Source organism: Aspergillus homomorphus (genome assembly GCF_003184865.1).
Source record: "Aspergillus homomorphus CBS 101889 unplaced genomic scaffold BO97scaffold_61, whole genome shotgun sequence".
NCBI lineage: Eukaryota > Fungi > Ascomycota > Eurotiomycetes > Eurotiales > Aspergillaceae > Aspergillus > Aspergillus homomorphus.
Window position 1 is genome coordinate 58,693 of NW_020291947.1, and position 15,061 is coordinate 73,753.

Below are 15,061 nucleotides of genomic sequence, written 5' to 3' on the forward strand. Positions count from 1 at the left end.
ACGGTCTTCTATATCCTCAAACATCGCTTTCAATGGCGCAAATAGTAAGACATACCGAAAAAAAGGTCTGTGATAAAGTCTGCAACGAGACCAGGCGAAACAAAAAGGATCAAACCCGTTGAAACGACGACACGCTACCGGCCTGCTCCTCCCAACCGAATGCACCAGAACTGCAGAATTCCTTATACAAATGCGCATCAACGAATATCAACCGTCACATATACCAACATATTCCAGACCTCCATATGGACAAAAAAAAACCGTGAGGAACAACCGTAGAAAAGAAAAGTAAAAACACGACGAAGCCACCGAGCCACTTAAGCCGGGGACTTGTTTGCACCGGCACCATTGCGGCGAGAGTGACCATCCTCGCCCACAGTCAAGCCTCCAAGGCCGGTGGAGAGGAAGGCGAAGGGATCGCTCGCACCATCATTGCCGTAGAAGGCACCGTTTGAGGCGCTAGTGGAGGTGGCGTGGTCCACACCAGTGAAAGCAGCCTGCGCGGCAGGATTGGAGAAGGAAGCCGCGGAGTGGGAGGTGTTCGAGGAACCGTATCCGGCATTCATCTGGCCCATGGGAGCGTAGCCGCCGGGGGTGCTACCCAAGCCCGAAGGCAGGGCATAGTTGTTGGGAGGAGCACCGAACTGCTGGCTGAATCCACCGAAGCCCCCGGTCGAGCCGGTGAAGCCTCCAGGAGCTGGGGTGCTCGTCATGGAGTTGGGGCCCATAGCAAAGCCAGTGGGAGGGTCCATGGGAGAGGGGAAAGCCGAGTCAGCGACGACAGCGGCACCAGACCGAGGAGCACCGCAACGCAGGCAGTTGATGTTCTTGGCGAAGTTGTGGTATCCACAGCCCTCCGAGCCACACTTCCAGTCACCCGCACGGAACGGAACCACACCACCGTTGCCGCCCATGCCCCGGGAGTGGCCCATACCATGGCCACCATGACCCATGTGGGGAGGCATCATGGAAGGAGGAGCGTAGCCGTAAGCCCCGTAGCCCATCGGATCAGGGGCAGCCGCCATGGCGGGGAAAGAGCAGCGGAAGCAGGCGGTACGGCGCTGGAAGTTGGAGAAACCGCATGAGGGGCAGGTCCAGTCGCCAGGACGGGGGCGGTTCTTCGAAGGAGGGAAGGGCGTCAAGATCTCGGCAGCACGGTCAAGGACACGGCTCGAGGAGGGGGAGACCTCGATGGCCTTTTCGTTGAGAGCACGGCCGTTCATGCACAGACTTTCGGCAGCCTGTGGGGTGATGGTTAGAAACAGTTGTATGTCACGCTTTTGAAGTAATCCCAATCATACCTCTTCGTGAGATGAGAAGACCGCGAATCCAGTGCCAGTAGGCTTGTGCTGGTCAGGGGTGCGGAGAGTCCAGAAGGCGATGGGACGTCCACCGAACTGGGTGAACCAACTCTCGAGCTCCGACTGCGTGGTATCGTGGGGCAGACCGCTCAAATGAAGCACCTTGCTGCGCTCCGTCAAGAAAGCACGCACATCGGCTCTGGCATCCATGGGGCGGGTCAAGATCTCCGGGTGTTCATGCGGGGGCTGGGACTTCCGAATCAAGCCACGGAGCACCCGGGCCAGCGTGATGGCTTCCTCCATGGCTCGCCGCGGCGATGCGGGAGCCAAGGCCTGCAAGTGGAATGGGAGGTTATGCTTAATGGGGGCGGAGGATTGCACGGGTTCGACTTCGAGAGCGGCGCAGATGTTGGAGAGCGAGCTGGGTCCGAAAGGCAGCGACTCCGGGTGGTGAGTCTGCCATCGCTGGTACTCGGTCCGAAGGTCGAATGTCCGTGAGTGCTGGAGGTATGCGGGCAGCACGACGGCCTTGTCACGGGCCTCGCGAGGCAGCTGGACACGAAGATCCCACGAATCCAATGTCACGAAAGCGAATTCGAGGTTCTTGTTGATGAGGTGTTCCTGGGCGAAAGCGTCGAACCGGCTGATGGCATCGCGGAAGGTACCTGCGGAGCGAACATGCTCCCATGTTAAAGTTGTCAGGCTCGCTGTCGAGAAACGTCAGCCATTGAACCAACGAACCGATGTATCCGAGAGGGGTGACGGGGGGGAGGGAGGGAGGGAGGGGAACGAGGCTGACTGGGTGGAGGGCTGGGCGACGAGGCTGAGGTTGAGAGGCTGGACTTACTACAGAGAGGCGTGATGGGAGTGTTGACGGGCTTGACGAGCACGCTCTCATGGTGCAACTAAGGACACGGCGAGTCAGTAAAGACGAAGGTGGTTGAATTGAGGCTAGTTCCGCTCGGAGTTTAAGGGCGCAAGGTTTGAGGGGGGCGTGGGTTGGTTGGGGGGAAGAATGGAGCAACGCAGCAATTGAGCAAGTGCGGGAAAACAGAGAGAAGAAGGGATGCATCCGTCAAAGGGCTGGATGGAATTGAATGACAAGCGAATTCGAGAAGATCAGATAAAAGAGGCATGATAAGATTCAGACGTACCTCCTCGCAGGTTTTGGTATCCAACAAGATCCACCCCAACTCAATCACTTCGGCGGAATCCTTGGTGACGTAGACGCCATGTTCATCGCAAGTGGTAGCAACGTGGATGACAATGTAGCGATCCAGCTTAGGAGTGGGAGCTGAAACGGCGGCCATCGCTCAGAGTTCTTCTTGAGTCGGTAACTGCCTCTCACGCCAACGGAGCGGGCAGTAGCAGCAGCAGCAGCAGGGGGGAAGAAAAGAAGTGGAGGGGGATGGAGGGAAGAACCACGGACGGGTCGGAGAAAGGGGAGAGAGGAGGGAGGAAAGGGTTAAAAAAAAACGTGTCTACTGCAGGACCGGCAGGCGACACGATTTTTAGGACTCGGAAGAAATGACCGTCGTGGAAAAAATAGACACACGGGCGGGAGGGGGAAAAGAGGAAGAGGAGGCGAAGGGGAGAAAAGAGGAGAAGGAGGGGAGAGAGAGAGAAAGAGAAGAGAGAGAGTAAGAGAGAGTAAGAGAGTGAGAGTGAGAGCGATCGAGGAAGGAGGAAGAGAAGGAAAAAGAAAGTCCCCCAGGCCCGGATGTCGTTTTTGGTGGAGCGTCGAGATTAAAAGAAAACTTTCGGCTTGTTCTCCAGTTTCTGGTCGGTCTGTCGACCACCACTGCTTACAGTACAGCTCTCCACACGGCAGGCACAATTGAACTACACGCCATTTAAACCATCAATTGCATGGTTATAGAAAGGCCTCTCCTTCTAGCATGAATGCTACTGCTATGGTACTGCCACTGCTACTGCTACTACGGACCAAAGTGTAGGTTATCTCCTGAAAAGGCCCCTATAGTTGATATATCATGGGTCCTGGTTCTGCCTAGAAACCACCCTAGTTCTGTCAATGATTGTATGACCGATCCTTTGCATTCACTCGTCTCCTCCCTCCTGCCTCCTGGAAAGCCGATGCGACCGAGAGAGAAGAAGAGATGAAGCTGATCAATCAACGAAGCAGGACAGTTGGACTCATGAGACATCAATCCCTCCTTTAGTCACTGTTCTTGTCAATCAAGAAGGTACTAAATGTGTTGAATGACATGAAAGCCCGAGATTAGGTTACGGAAGCCATCGTACGTACTTCTGTCCCACGGGACTTCCGACGGACGCGGGTAGGACTGACTGACTGACTGCCTGACTGACTGACTGACGGCCGTTGCCTCGCATCCGAAATGGATTGCACCGTCAATCATGTCCAGGTACTGTACTGTATGTAGATTAGGCTCCGGTGGATGCATCTAGCTGTAGTCAAGGGAAGACAGCCTCGAGCCATGAATCAATAACATAACAAGCGTACAATGGCATAATCTAGCAACCACGACGATGCAACGCGTTCGGCAGCTCTCTCCCTCCACTATCCGACAGCTGGAGTCGCGTCGCGCCATCCGTATCAGGCCAGGACCGTCCATTCGAGTCCAGTGCCTGTCGTGGAATCGGAGTCAATAATAATGCCAGGCTAACCTGCCACTAGTACTCCGTAGCAAGACAAGGACAAGTCAACTGTTCCACCGGACTCCGCGCCCGCCCCCCCTCATTACTTGCTCCCAGCGCAACTGGGTTATGTTTCACCATCAACTCAAAGCACATGTACAGTAAATAAGAGATAAACCCCACTAAGCGAACATCAGATCATTTACACCCATTGCCACAGGAGAATAAAATGATAGGCAAGAAAAAAAATAACCTAAACACAGAAAAGAAACCCCATCAACATGCTGATGATACCCAGCCAAGGGGGAAAGAAAACCCCGTCACAAACCCCCCCCCCCAACAAGCCAGAACGCCAACCCAACCGAACCAGTCCAGAAATCAACAAATTCACTCGTCGCGAACCTCCGCTTTAATGACTGTCGTGTGACTGTCTTCGTTCTCGTCCTCCTCCTCGATGATGCTGGGCTCGACCGAGAATCCGCGACGCATCATCGCCCCCGGCTCAATCGACGGCCGCACGCTGCCGGACCGCACGCTCATCGATCGCACGCTCATCACGTCGCTGTCGCCTTCTTCGCCTTCGCGCATCCGCACGCTGGCCGGTCGACCATTGGCAGCCGCTAACAGCTTGAGCACCGAATTTTTGACCTTGACCAGCGCGTTGCGGCTGGCCGCTTCGGCTGCCAGCCCTTCTTCGATCGTCTCGTCCAGCAGCTCCTTGACCTCCTGCGCGAGGGCAGCGTTCTCGGGGGTGATTTCGGCCTGGGCACTGCGCACGCTGGACCGGAGGGGGTCCTCGCCTTCGGGATTGCGTGATCCCGACCGCGAGGGAACTACGGGCGCGGTGATGTACAGCTTGCTGAGGAGGGAAAAGAGCAGCTTCTTTTCCTCCTTGGAACAGCGATTGGTGCCTGTGCTGATGCCCAAGACCCGCTCCAGGATATCTTTCACCAGCTCCAGATGAATGAAGCCACACGCCGTTGAGCTGGCCGGTTGACCCGCGAGAACCTTCTCTCCACCCAGCCCAACCACCCGCCGCTCGTCCGTCCATTCCGCCAGCATGCCCAAGACACCGCTCATGAGCGCTTTCAGCTCCCGTTGTCCGACTGTCTCGTCGATATCGCCGTCACTGTCCTCTTCCGCTTCAAGTGAGTAGTATTCTTCAGCAGCGTTCAGCGTCGCCCGGACCACCGGCACAGCCACTCGACGCATATGCTGCGTGTTTTCCAGACGAGAATGGCAGTAAACTGGGAAGAAGTACGCCAGGGCCTGCCGAAGCGCAGGGTTGTCACGCGTGCGCGGGTGGAAGAAGGAAACGACCAGCGATTGGAGGAGCGTCTCGATGGAGGCCTGATTGTATTCCTGAATGGCTGGGGGCACATTAGCTCCACCGGGGTTGAAAGCACTCGTGAGCATCAACTTGGACAGCGCAGTGGCGGCGGCCGTCTGCACGCTGTTGGGGGAGCTGGACTTCAGCGCCCTGGCAAAGACCTTCAGCAGCGGCTTCTGGAAGACTGGCGGTGTCACGGACTCGCCATCGGACTGAGCTACTGGGACGAGCAATGTGGGATGCGTAGCCAGCATATCGCAAAGGATGTGAATAGCGGTGACCTGCAAGAGTTCGTGTCCTTTGCTGTAACAGTGGATAAACAGAGTCATGTTCTCTTCCGCCAGGGTCTGCGCGCACATGTTAGCAAAGGTAGAGCCGAGAGTCGGTGATAACTACTGACCTTGTCCAGCAAGCAACAGAGTCCCAAGCACTCCAAACCTCTCTCGCGAATTGGAGCCTCGTGGCTTCGCACGGCAGGAACAACCAGGTTGTTCAACATGGTCACCAAGTTCATATTGGCTTGAAGGTTGCCTTCCACATTCTGCAACATGCAGAGAGCAATATGGAGACACTTCATGTTCACCACAATCTCCCGAAGGACCTTGGCCTTTGCCTCCTCCTTATTGAAGGGCTTCTCATCTTCGGTTTGGGGAGTCTCAGATCGGCCGCGAGATGAGCTGGCATCGCTGATTTCCGACTTGGCAGACACAAAGCTGTCTTCCGTCGTAATTGTATCGTGCACCTCGGCAATAGCTTCCAGGACAACACTGCAGAACTCGTTCTCGGCAGCGGCGTTCGGTCCACAAACGAACCGTAACGTCTCGACCGTAAGTTTGGTGCACTCCTCCGGCAAGTCCGGCACAGCTAGAGATTCCCGTAGCAGAGAGTACATCTTTCGTCGGCCAACTTCATCGCTGTAGTCGAGAGTCATGGCAATATGCAATAGCTGCTCGACGATGAATTCATTCTCGACAGCGTCGTCCTCGTTGGCATCGCCGGCTTCTTTGACGGATTTCTTCTTCTGCAAAAGACTCGTCATGTACTTGTGTAGATAGAATGCCAGGGCGGTGACTTCGGGGATCTTCTCATCGGCGAGTTTATCGTATTTGCCCTCGTTCTCGACGCGGCAGAAGTCGTTGAAAGAGCGGATGAGGAAAGCAGATTCTGCTGTGAGCGACTCCCAGAAGGGCTCGTCGAACATCACGGCCTCCCGGTAGTCGGGACGACCATCCCAAAAGCCACGCATAGCTTCATGAGCGATTCCAGACTCCACTCCCGAGTTGACTACGTCGATTCTCTCAAGGAGTTCCAGGAGGGCCGAGATATCGGGCGGAGAACGCTGGCCGACGGGTCCCGCTTCGGGATCCTTGTTGGTACCCGCGCAATCCTCAATCCACCGATCGTAAAACAGCTTGCCCGTAGCCTTTCTGACACTTTCGTCACGATCGCGTAGACCCCACCGCAGCAGTTTCTCTCTCATAGACAGCGATAGATGTCGGAAGTCGCCGAGGCTAGGGAGTAGACGCGCATACACTGCTCGTCGGGTCGGTGCATCCAGGTCACGGGCTCGTTCGAGGAGATATTTCAAGGTGGCCGGAACCAGGGGTAGGTTAATGAGTAGAGTCTTCCGCACATCGGCACTCGTATCATTTTGCATGATGTCAACCAGTTTCTCCAAGATCGCTCTCGAGCTCTCGTCGTTGTCGTCATCCTCATCGTCATTGCCGGCAAGACGGCCCAGTCCCATCACCGCCTGTACTCTGACAGCAGGCTCCTTGTCGCGGATACGCTTCAGAAGGCCATGGCGAATAGCGTGATACTGATCATCATCTATCGTCTCGAGCGAATTCACAATATGAGCAAGGATCTGGGTCGCGCGAAAACGAACAGTCTTATCCTTCGCAATCAACAGAGGCGTGATGAGCGTGACCAAGGTGGTGGTCAAGCGGGCAGTCGGGGTCTCGGTAACATTGTCGAGGTCGTCCTCCTCGTTCGAGGCGAAAAGCTCTGCATCCTTCTCGGAGGCTAGGTTCAGGAATGTGCCAAGGAAGCGGAGGATACGATCGCCAACCGGCTCGGATTTCTTGACCGGCAAGATGCGAAGCACACACCGACCGACCTCGGTGTTGAACTCCTTCTCCGGGATTGTCTCCTCGGTCGGCAGCTGCAGCTCCTGGCGACTCGGTTCCGTCTTGCCATCCTTCTTGGAGCTCTTCTGCGAAATGCCGCAGCAGGTTTCTTGCAGCTTGCGGAGTCGCACCACGAGCTTTCGGTGTCCGGTGAACGAGCGCTGCGCGTCGGCGAAGATGGAACATATGTCTCGTCGCAGGGTGGGGACCGCCTCGGGCAAGGCGGGTTCGTCGGGGATGGCGAACGCAGGCGTCACCGATCCTGCGCGCGAGGGTTGCGCGGAGTTCTTGCGCGTCGAGGCAGAAGTCGAACGGGCGGGGACTCTGCTAGGCATGGTGGCTCGGTGGGGGGGAGGTGAGAGGGGTAAGGTTGACAGGACCCTGCTGGGATTTCGCGGTCGGTGATATTGGTAAGTCGATAAATATCACGGATTCATTCTAGAACGGTAACATGGAGATCAAATGGCCAGGGCGTGGTGGCTCAGATACGAGTCGGCGTGTTTGGCGTGTCTGAAGACCCAGACTTGATATTCTTCTGGTGCCAGCGGTTGTTCTTGCGGAGAGTCACGGGGCTGAAGTTGGGTTCAAGGCCGGATAAACAAACAGCCCAAACGGGTAGTCGCCGATAGGGGCTAGGGCTTCACGTGCCTTGCCATTATGTTGGATTCTCATGACACTCTCTACGGTGTATGAGACCGGGGCGGAGATGATCTCGTATGCTATTGATTAGTTCGCCTCTTATGCATAATCTGGCTGGTGTCGAGATTACTCTGTGGTGATTTGGCGTATCATTGATTTTTCTTTTGCAGCTGTAATATCACTTTGCGACAAAGATATATTTTCAGGTAGCTTGATCTAGCTTGGACAGTAGAGCCACAACAATGATCGTTTCACCACATGAGCTCACGCTGGAGGGGAACCAATTTAAAAAGAAATAATAAGAATAAAAATAAAATAAGAGTTCTGACGATCCCTCAGCGACTCTACAAAGGCTCACAGCAAGGTGAGCTGTGGAATTGCAGAGGAACCTACATACATTTTACAAGAGATCTAATGCTAGCCGCATGTTGAACCAAAATGACAGTTCGCTCTTCTGGATTCAGTAAACTACATTCATGAACATGGTAGCTGCAGCCCCGAACATGCTCTGATCAAATCAAGATTGCCAATTGAGGTCAAATGCATCTAGATGTACAGACTTCTCAGCGAGCTCAGGTCATAAACAAGAAGGTATATGAAAGGAGGCAATATACAGGCAAGATGGCCAAGCCATGCCATTCTATATCGTTGTGACAAAACAAAGTTCCAGCCTAGGAACATAACGCCACTGCTAAGTAATTCTCAAATGCCGTCGTAATCGTGAAAAGGGGTGGTGGTGGGAGCAGGCGTGAGTTGCTGTCACAACCCCCGAAGTAAACTCCCCTCGGCGAAAGGGTTTTCAGGGGACATATCCAACATCGGCTTGGTAGCATTGCGATCTCCCGTTGCCACGCCATGGCCGACCGGAGGACCTGGCGCGGGAGCCGGTTGAGCGCGGGCCAATAGGCTATGGGGTATGAAGGGGCCCTCACGACCAGAAGCGAGATCCACGGGGGAAATTGGAGTGGTAGGAGCGGTGTGATGGTAACGCTGCTGACCATTGATGCTGCGCGCGGTGTTGGAGCGTTTCCGGGTCCTGGGTTCAATTGCGGACATCGGTTCGGCGGGCACTGGAGGCCGGCGCCAGGTAGTGGCCGAAGGGATCTGGATACCTCCCGGGACCTCAGGGCCTGTGGCGGCGTCGATCAACGGGACGCCCGGGTCAACAGTCACTCCTCTTCCCTTGCGGATATGCTGTGGGGGTTCACTGTAAACCGGGGTCAAATCAACCAGGGGCTTTGCCTTGACGGACTGGGAGCGCTTGACGGCGCTGAAGTCAGGGGCGTGAGTCGATGTCATGGTGTTGGACCGGCTGCCCGAACCCCCGTTAACGCGGCGGCTGCCCAGAGTGCCCACGAGACCCTGGCGGAGCCGCTCTTCGTTATCGCGCTTCTCTTTCTCCTCACGCTCTTTCATGGCCCGTTGCCGCATGGTGTAGGTTCGTCCTAGAAGACCACTGGCCGAAAAAGTAGCATCGTCGGAAGATTCTGCGGTAAGATCCGCCTCCCCTGTCAGTAGCTTGGGGAAAGATGTCGGAGGAGGTCCACGTTCTCGGGTGCTCTTCTTGTGTGAGAACAATTCCTTGGCTTTTGTAGACTGGGTACGCTCCACAATCGGCATCGCGGGCGCTCCGATCTCGTTGCTGGCCTCCTCAAACGGGTTCAACAATGGCTTCTGTGGTCGTTTTCTAGCCGATGACGATTCATCCGAAGACGTAGTATTGTCTGTCTCCGATGGCTTGCCTGCTCCTAGCATGCTGACCAAGTACCAGCTGCGCCAGGTCTGAACAGCCTTGTGCCAATTGTCAGCCATGTCTCTATCATTGGTGGAGAAGTAGTGGACAAAATTTTCGGTCGTCAAGAACATTGTTGACTTTTGTTGACTCTTGACGGCTTGACAGAACTTCTTCGGTGGTTTGACGTTGTTTGCCAAAGAGCTCGCAGTTGGCGAGTAGATATCGAAATCGGACAAGTGGCAGACGTTTGTGGACTCCTGACCAGTCTCCTTCTTGGAGATGGCGACTTGGCCATCTGAGCGCAAGGTAACATACCGCTTGTCCCATTTCCGAGGCCGCTGTGAGTAGTACAGATAAAATGTCGCATCCGCAGGTTGACTGAGTGACACGTTCTGAGCGTCAAGCAGAGCGAGAGCATCGAGGCTGGCGGCCGGAACAATGATTAACGAGTTCTGCTCATCATGCGCCCAGGAATTCATCACATCGCGCACGGACTCATATCGGCGCAACGGCCGCTCTAGTCCCAGGTCGGCGAACGACTCCATCAGGATGAATTTCCCGGGGTCATCCCCTTTGGCCATATAGTTCATCCCAGTAGCAAGGATGTCTTGGGCGGACGTCGAGGGATTGACGCAAATTTTCATGGACGTTTTTCTGTACTGGACCAGAACGCGACGCTCGCGTGCATTGACAGCAGAGACAGGAGCATCGGGAAATTGTGTGACAGGACTGGCCTCAATTGGACTACTTGCAGATGAGTCGCCCCTGGGATTGGCTTTGAGTTGGGTACACTTTGTTGTTGTGATTTTGAGGGATTGCCGCTTGGGTTCACGACTCGTACGCCGGCTTGCGACATTTCCTCCGTTTGCGCGTTTTTGGTTCTGCCGGTGCGAATCTAGAACCCCACGTACCTCGTCAGCTGGCTTGTCGTTAGAGGTCGTCTCGAAAGGATTGGGCCCAGGTCCATCCTCGCCTCCGGTCAGACAGTCCATCGCATTCTGTCGATGTCTGTCGCGTTCAACATCCTCGTCCTCGCTGTCCTTGGGAACCCGTTTTTCTCGGGTCGCCAGTCGAAGGGCCAACTTTTGTCGGATGCGTGTCATTTCTGATTCCTCAGATCGTTCCTGTGAGGATACTGGGTGGGCGACTGAAGCACCATTGGCCGCGACTACCGGGGCTTTATACGTGGATGCAGAGGTGGGCACAGGAGGCTGCATGGGCGGGACCCTGCGACGATACCGCGACATGCTTCTTTGAACCGTATTAGCTGCTGTCGCAGTAGTAGCAATAACAGTATTGGGTATACTATTGGCAGCATCGGGGTTGGCGACATGGTCATGCGACACCGAGGCCGGAAGGGCAGCGATTGGTGGGTGAGGCTGTGGAGGTGGCGGGGAGTGGAAAGTTGGTGGCTGTTTGGACGCCGCCTTGCGAACACTTCGGTATCGCGAAAATTTCATGGGTGCTGCTGTATGCTGGCCAGCAGCCACCATGTCGGGAGTCTCCATGGCCATGGCTGGGAAGAGAAGCTCACGGTGGCCGTGAAAGAAGTAGGAGTGGGAAAGGAAGGGGAGAGAAAGTGTGCGTGCTGATCTATGGAGTGTAGATATAGTATCTCAATTGCTGCCCAGGCGTATGTTCTTGTAGTAGTCACCCGAAAGTGTCAATTGCGTCAAGTAGCCGATGGCGCGCGCTTGGAAACAGGTTTTAGATTGCGATGGAGTTTTAGCTCTCTTTCCCTTTCCCTGTAAGGCCGAAGAAAATGGCACTTGGCTGCTCTAGTACCGACTGGCGCAATGACGACGATATCAGGCAGCCTCCGCTGTGTCGGTTGCAGCAGGGCAGTCGCTAAACTTTCGGAGGAGATCAAGTTGTAGCAACGTGTTGGCAGCAGTCACTGAGAAAAAGAACAGGATTTCACAGGGAGACAGGATGGTCTACGAGTCGATCCAGGTCGACACCACAAGGGAGGAGGAATTGGGTCAAATAATGAGTGTTCGCGTGTCTCCACCCCTAAACGTTGCAGACATGTTTCACAGGGATACAATCAGGGCTTCACTGGAAACACTCCCATACAAAGAGGAGGGGAAGAGGGGGGAGAGTAGCAAAGGGGAGAGGTAAAAAAAGAAAATAGAACACAGAAAGGGGTGGGAGGAGGAAGAGAAGGAGGGGGCAAGTTCTAAGAAGGAGGAAGTGATGAATGTAGGCAGGCAGGAAGGAGGGAAGGGAAAAGAGAGAGAAGCTGGAGAAGAACCACGATGCCAGATTCCGTCAAGGAAGCATTGTCCAAGTCGACTCACTTCACTGGCACCTATTATTGTGGAGAGGGCAAAGCGAGAAAAGAAAGGGTCTAATTTCCACTGCGGGACGGAGTCAAGAGAGATGGTGGAGGAGGAGGAAAGGAATAGACCGCATTCAGCCAAACCCGTTCTTATTGTCGCTCGCTCGCTCGCTCTTTCTTTTTTTTTCTTTTTTTTTTCTTTTACTTATTTTACTTAGTCCCTATTTTCTTTTTCTTTTCTTAAACACCACCACCTGCTCGATGCAAGGGGGGAGGGGGACCCTCAGTAGAAGGGAAAGGGAAATCTCCAAAGGGACGGGAAGGGATTGGAAATTCCGATGAATAAGAATTTACTACAGGTCAGTATTAATATCCCATTGGAGTGGCAGGTGATGCTCAACTCGCGATCTTAAATTAAAATGTTCGTGTGATGATGATGGTAGGAGAGCATCGTCCATTGCGGCTGGGGGGAAAAAGTCCGTCAAACTGAGACCCAGAGAAAAAAATAAAATTAGATTAAAACCGAGTCTAGACTAAAATGGAGAGTGGCTGTTTTCGGTCAGGCTGGGCTTGGACTGACTAAGGCTTGGACTTGGCCCCAGCATTGCCCGCAATTGCCCCGGACTGTTAGATACTTATATCTAGATCGAGGGCTGATGATGGAACTGCAGCCTCCAGCTTTTCTAGAATAAATAATGGAGGATCTACCTAGGCATTGAGATCTTCCTCCGCTATAAATATGTTTATGGTTTGTGTCCACACTTGGGATCGACTCTATGGTTCTGGGGGCAAGGCTGTCTATCAAACAACAATCAAAGTAAAGCCTTAGTAGATCAAAGTGGATCGCCGCCCATGCCACGGCCACAGCCACTACTCACTACGGAGTACCTTACTGACTACCTACCTACCTACTTCCCGGCCCGGGTCTTTCCTCCCCTCTCCCCCTCCCTTCGCCCCCGGTAAATGATCGCGCTATTTCTGAATACACCCCGAGTAGAAGTGTCAAACTCATCCCAGCCCGTCTCTCTCCCTCTCCCCACTCTCTTTCTGTCTCCTGACTGTCACACAGCGCAGTGAACACATAAAAGCATACGTGCATATATAATATTGCTTGCTATTGGCTAAATAGCCATCATCATTAGTCAGTGATTTACCAACAACTAACTGTTCAGCAGACATATTGATTGCTTGGTCAGGATGCGACTCCTGAGCTTTTACGACGTTAACATTTCTATCTCATTCTTTTTCCATCCCCTGCCCATTTTCCTGATCCGTACGGAGTAGAGCGCGACTCATTTCTTGTACGCTCCCAAATACTTGCGCCTGCAAGCTAACATTAGTAACCCTTTCATGCATGCAAACATATCAGGCGCCCACTTACCACCATGCCACAAAGTCGATGGTCCGAACTTCAATCCCCAGATCCTTCAGCACCTTAGTGGACAGATGCACGTCGTAGGGTCGCTGCACGGATGAATTCGGATCGTTCCCCTCCTTGTTCCTGATCATCCCTACCAGGGACAGTCCGAGCACGTCTGCCAGCTTCTCGCAGATCTCGTACTTGGTCATCCGATCCTCCGACGTGAACTGCAGGATCTTCGGCAGCTCCTGGATGCGACGCCGTTCCTTGATATACTTGATCACAATGTCGCGACACACCCGTGCGACATCCTCCGTGTTGGTCGGATACCGCTGCGCCCAGTCGTCCATCTTGATCCCCGCGTTCTCATCCTGTGCCTTGTACACCGCATCGACCAGAGTGTTGACCGCGCTCTCCGAGTTCTCCTTGGCGACTCCGTACAGCACGGGCACGCGGAGGATCAACCCCAGCCCGGTCTCCTTCGTGGCCTCTAGTACGGCAATCTCGCCGTCCCGCTTCAATTGGCCGTAAAGGTTGGGGGGATTGGTCTCCGCATCGACCTCGTACGGCGCTTCGCCCTCGATGCCGGGGAAAACGTAGTCAGTCGAGATGTAGATGAGCAGGATGCTACGGCGCGACGTTTCCTCTGCGAGAATGCGGGTGGCGTCAACGTTCACTCGGCGCGCTTGCTCAGGGTTCTTGTCGCACAAGTCGGGAAAACGGTTGGCGGCACCTACAATGGTCAGAATGAAAGGGAGGTACAAGCTAGTTGCTTTTGCAAGCTTAGCATCACGTACAGTGGACGACGATCTGGGGTCTGTGACAGACTGAGGTTAGCATCATTAGATCTACTAGGGACGCTGGTGGCGCATGGAGTGTGGCCGGGATGGGCTAAGAGGGTTGATTTACTTTGCTTCATCGAGGAGAGCCTTGATCGCATCGGGATTCTCCAAGTCAGCCTTCTGTATCGTGGGTGGGATGGCGCGGGAGTAGCCCTGGCCGACGACGAGGCAGCCGGAGTGCTTGAAAGTGTTGAAGACCTGACGGCCCAAGAGGCCGGTGGCACCGGTAACGAGAACACAGGTAGACATGTTTGCAATGGGGGTTGTCAGAAGAGGAGGACATGACGGGAACTGAAAGAATCGAGCCGTTTTGAAGCTGGGACGCCGAAGGAGAGATTCTGGTCGACTGCGGGGCACGGTAATGACGTAACGAGAACCGCCTGCTGGTTTTCTCTTCCAAAAGACACACCGAAGCCAGAGAAGGTCGAGTCTGGATCGAGAGATCGCTGGGTCGATGGTTCGATGAGGGCCGAGGGAGCTCGATGGGGACTGGACTCGTGGAGAGCTGTCCTCCGCGGTGAACCTTCTGATCGGGTATTATCATTATCAATGCTAGTTATTATTACTGTATCACTTATTGACCTGGAATGACGAGGGGGACATGACAGAAAGGCCAGTGACGGACGGGCTTGGCGACGCTTGTTACTCTTTCCCTTAACCGGCATCGCTGCAGAATGTACGAGCCATGATGCTTGTTGAGTATTCTCGCATCTCGACAGGTGCGAGCACCTCTCAGTTCAGGGTGTGGTGATCTAATCCATTAAGTTTGAGGTATGGAAAGAGAAGACTTGTTTGGAGAATCGTAAACAGGCGAAAGAGGAAGAGACT

The 15,061-nt window shown here is 54.3% G+C and overlaps 4 protein-coding genes across 4 annotated transcripts; all 4 read right to left on the bottom strand.

Moving 5' to 3' along the window:
- Positions 1 to 317: 317 nt before the first annotated feature.
- On the bottom strand, positions 318 to 2,611 carry BO97DRAFT_429117 (putative RNA binding protein (Arp); the record flags this gene model as incomplete). The annotated part of the gene is made up of 4 exons (XM_025697348.1): positions 318 to 1,241; positions 1,302 to 2,008; positions 2,149 to 2,206; positions 2,456 to 2,611. The coding sequence occupies 4 exons, from the start codon at positions 2,609 to 2,611 to the stop codon at positions 318 to 320; spliced, it is 1,845 nt and encodes a 614-aa protein (XP_025546776.1).
- Positions 2,612 to 4,304: 1,693 nt separating this feature from the next.
- Positions 4,305 to 7,874, bottom strand: BO97DRAFT_399627 (condensin subunit YCG1; the record flags this gene model as incomplete). Its single annotated transcript, XM_025694254.1, has 2 exons — positions 5,648 to 7,874; positions 4,305 to 5,594 (listed from the first exon to the last, which is right to left on the bottom strand). The coding sequence occupies exons 1-2, from the start codon at positions 7,709 to 7,711 to the stop codon at positions 4,305 to 4,307; spliced, it is 3,354 nt and encodes a 1,117-aa protein (XP_025546777.1). The 5' UTR covers positions 7,712 to 7,874.
- Positions 7,875 to 8,459: 585 nt separating this feature from the next.
- On the bottom strand, positions 8,460 to 11,264 carry BO97DRAFT_473513 (uncharacterized protein; the record flags this gene model as incomplete). Its single annotated transcript, XM_025700243.1, has 2 exons — positions 8,460 to 11,017; positions 11,057 to 11,264. The coding sequence occupies 2 exons, from the start codon at positions 11,262 to 11,264 to the stop codon at positions 8,775 to 8,777; spliced, it is 2,451 nt and encodes an 816-aa protein (XP_025546778.1). The 3' UTR covers positions 8,460 to 8,774.
- Positions 11,265 to 13,165: 1,901 nt separating this feature from the next.
- Positions 13,166 to 14,741, bottom strand: BO97DRAFT_408840 (dTDP-4-dehydrorhamnose reductase family protein). The gene is made up of 4 exons (XM_025695950.1): positions 14,301 to 14,741; positions 14,189 to 14,208; positions 13,413 to 14,124; positions 13,166 to 13,354 (listed from the first exon to the last, which is right to left on the bottom strand). The coding sequence occupies exons 1-4, from the start codon at positions 14,480 to 14,482 to the stop codon at positions 13,324 to 13,326; spliced, it is 945 nt and encodes a 314-aa protein (XP_025546779.1). The 5' UTR covers positions 14,483 to 14,741; the 3' UTR covers positions 13,166 to 13,323.
- Between the last annotated feature and the right edge of the window lie 320 nt (positions 14,742 to 15,061).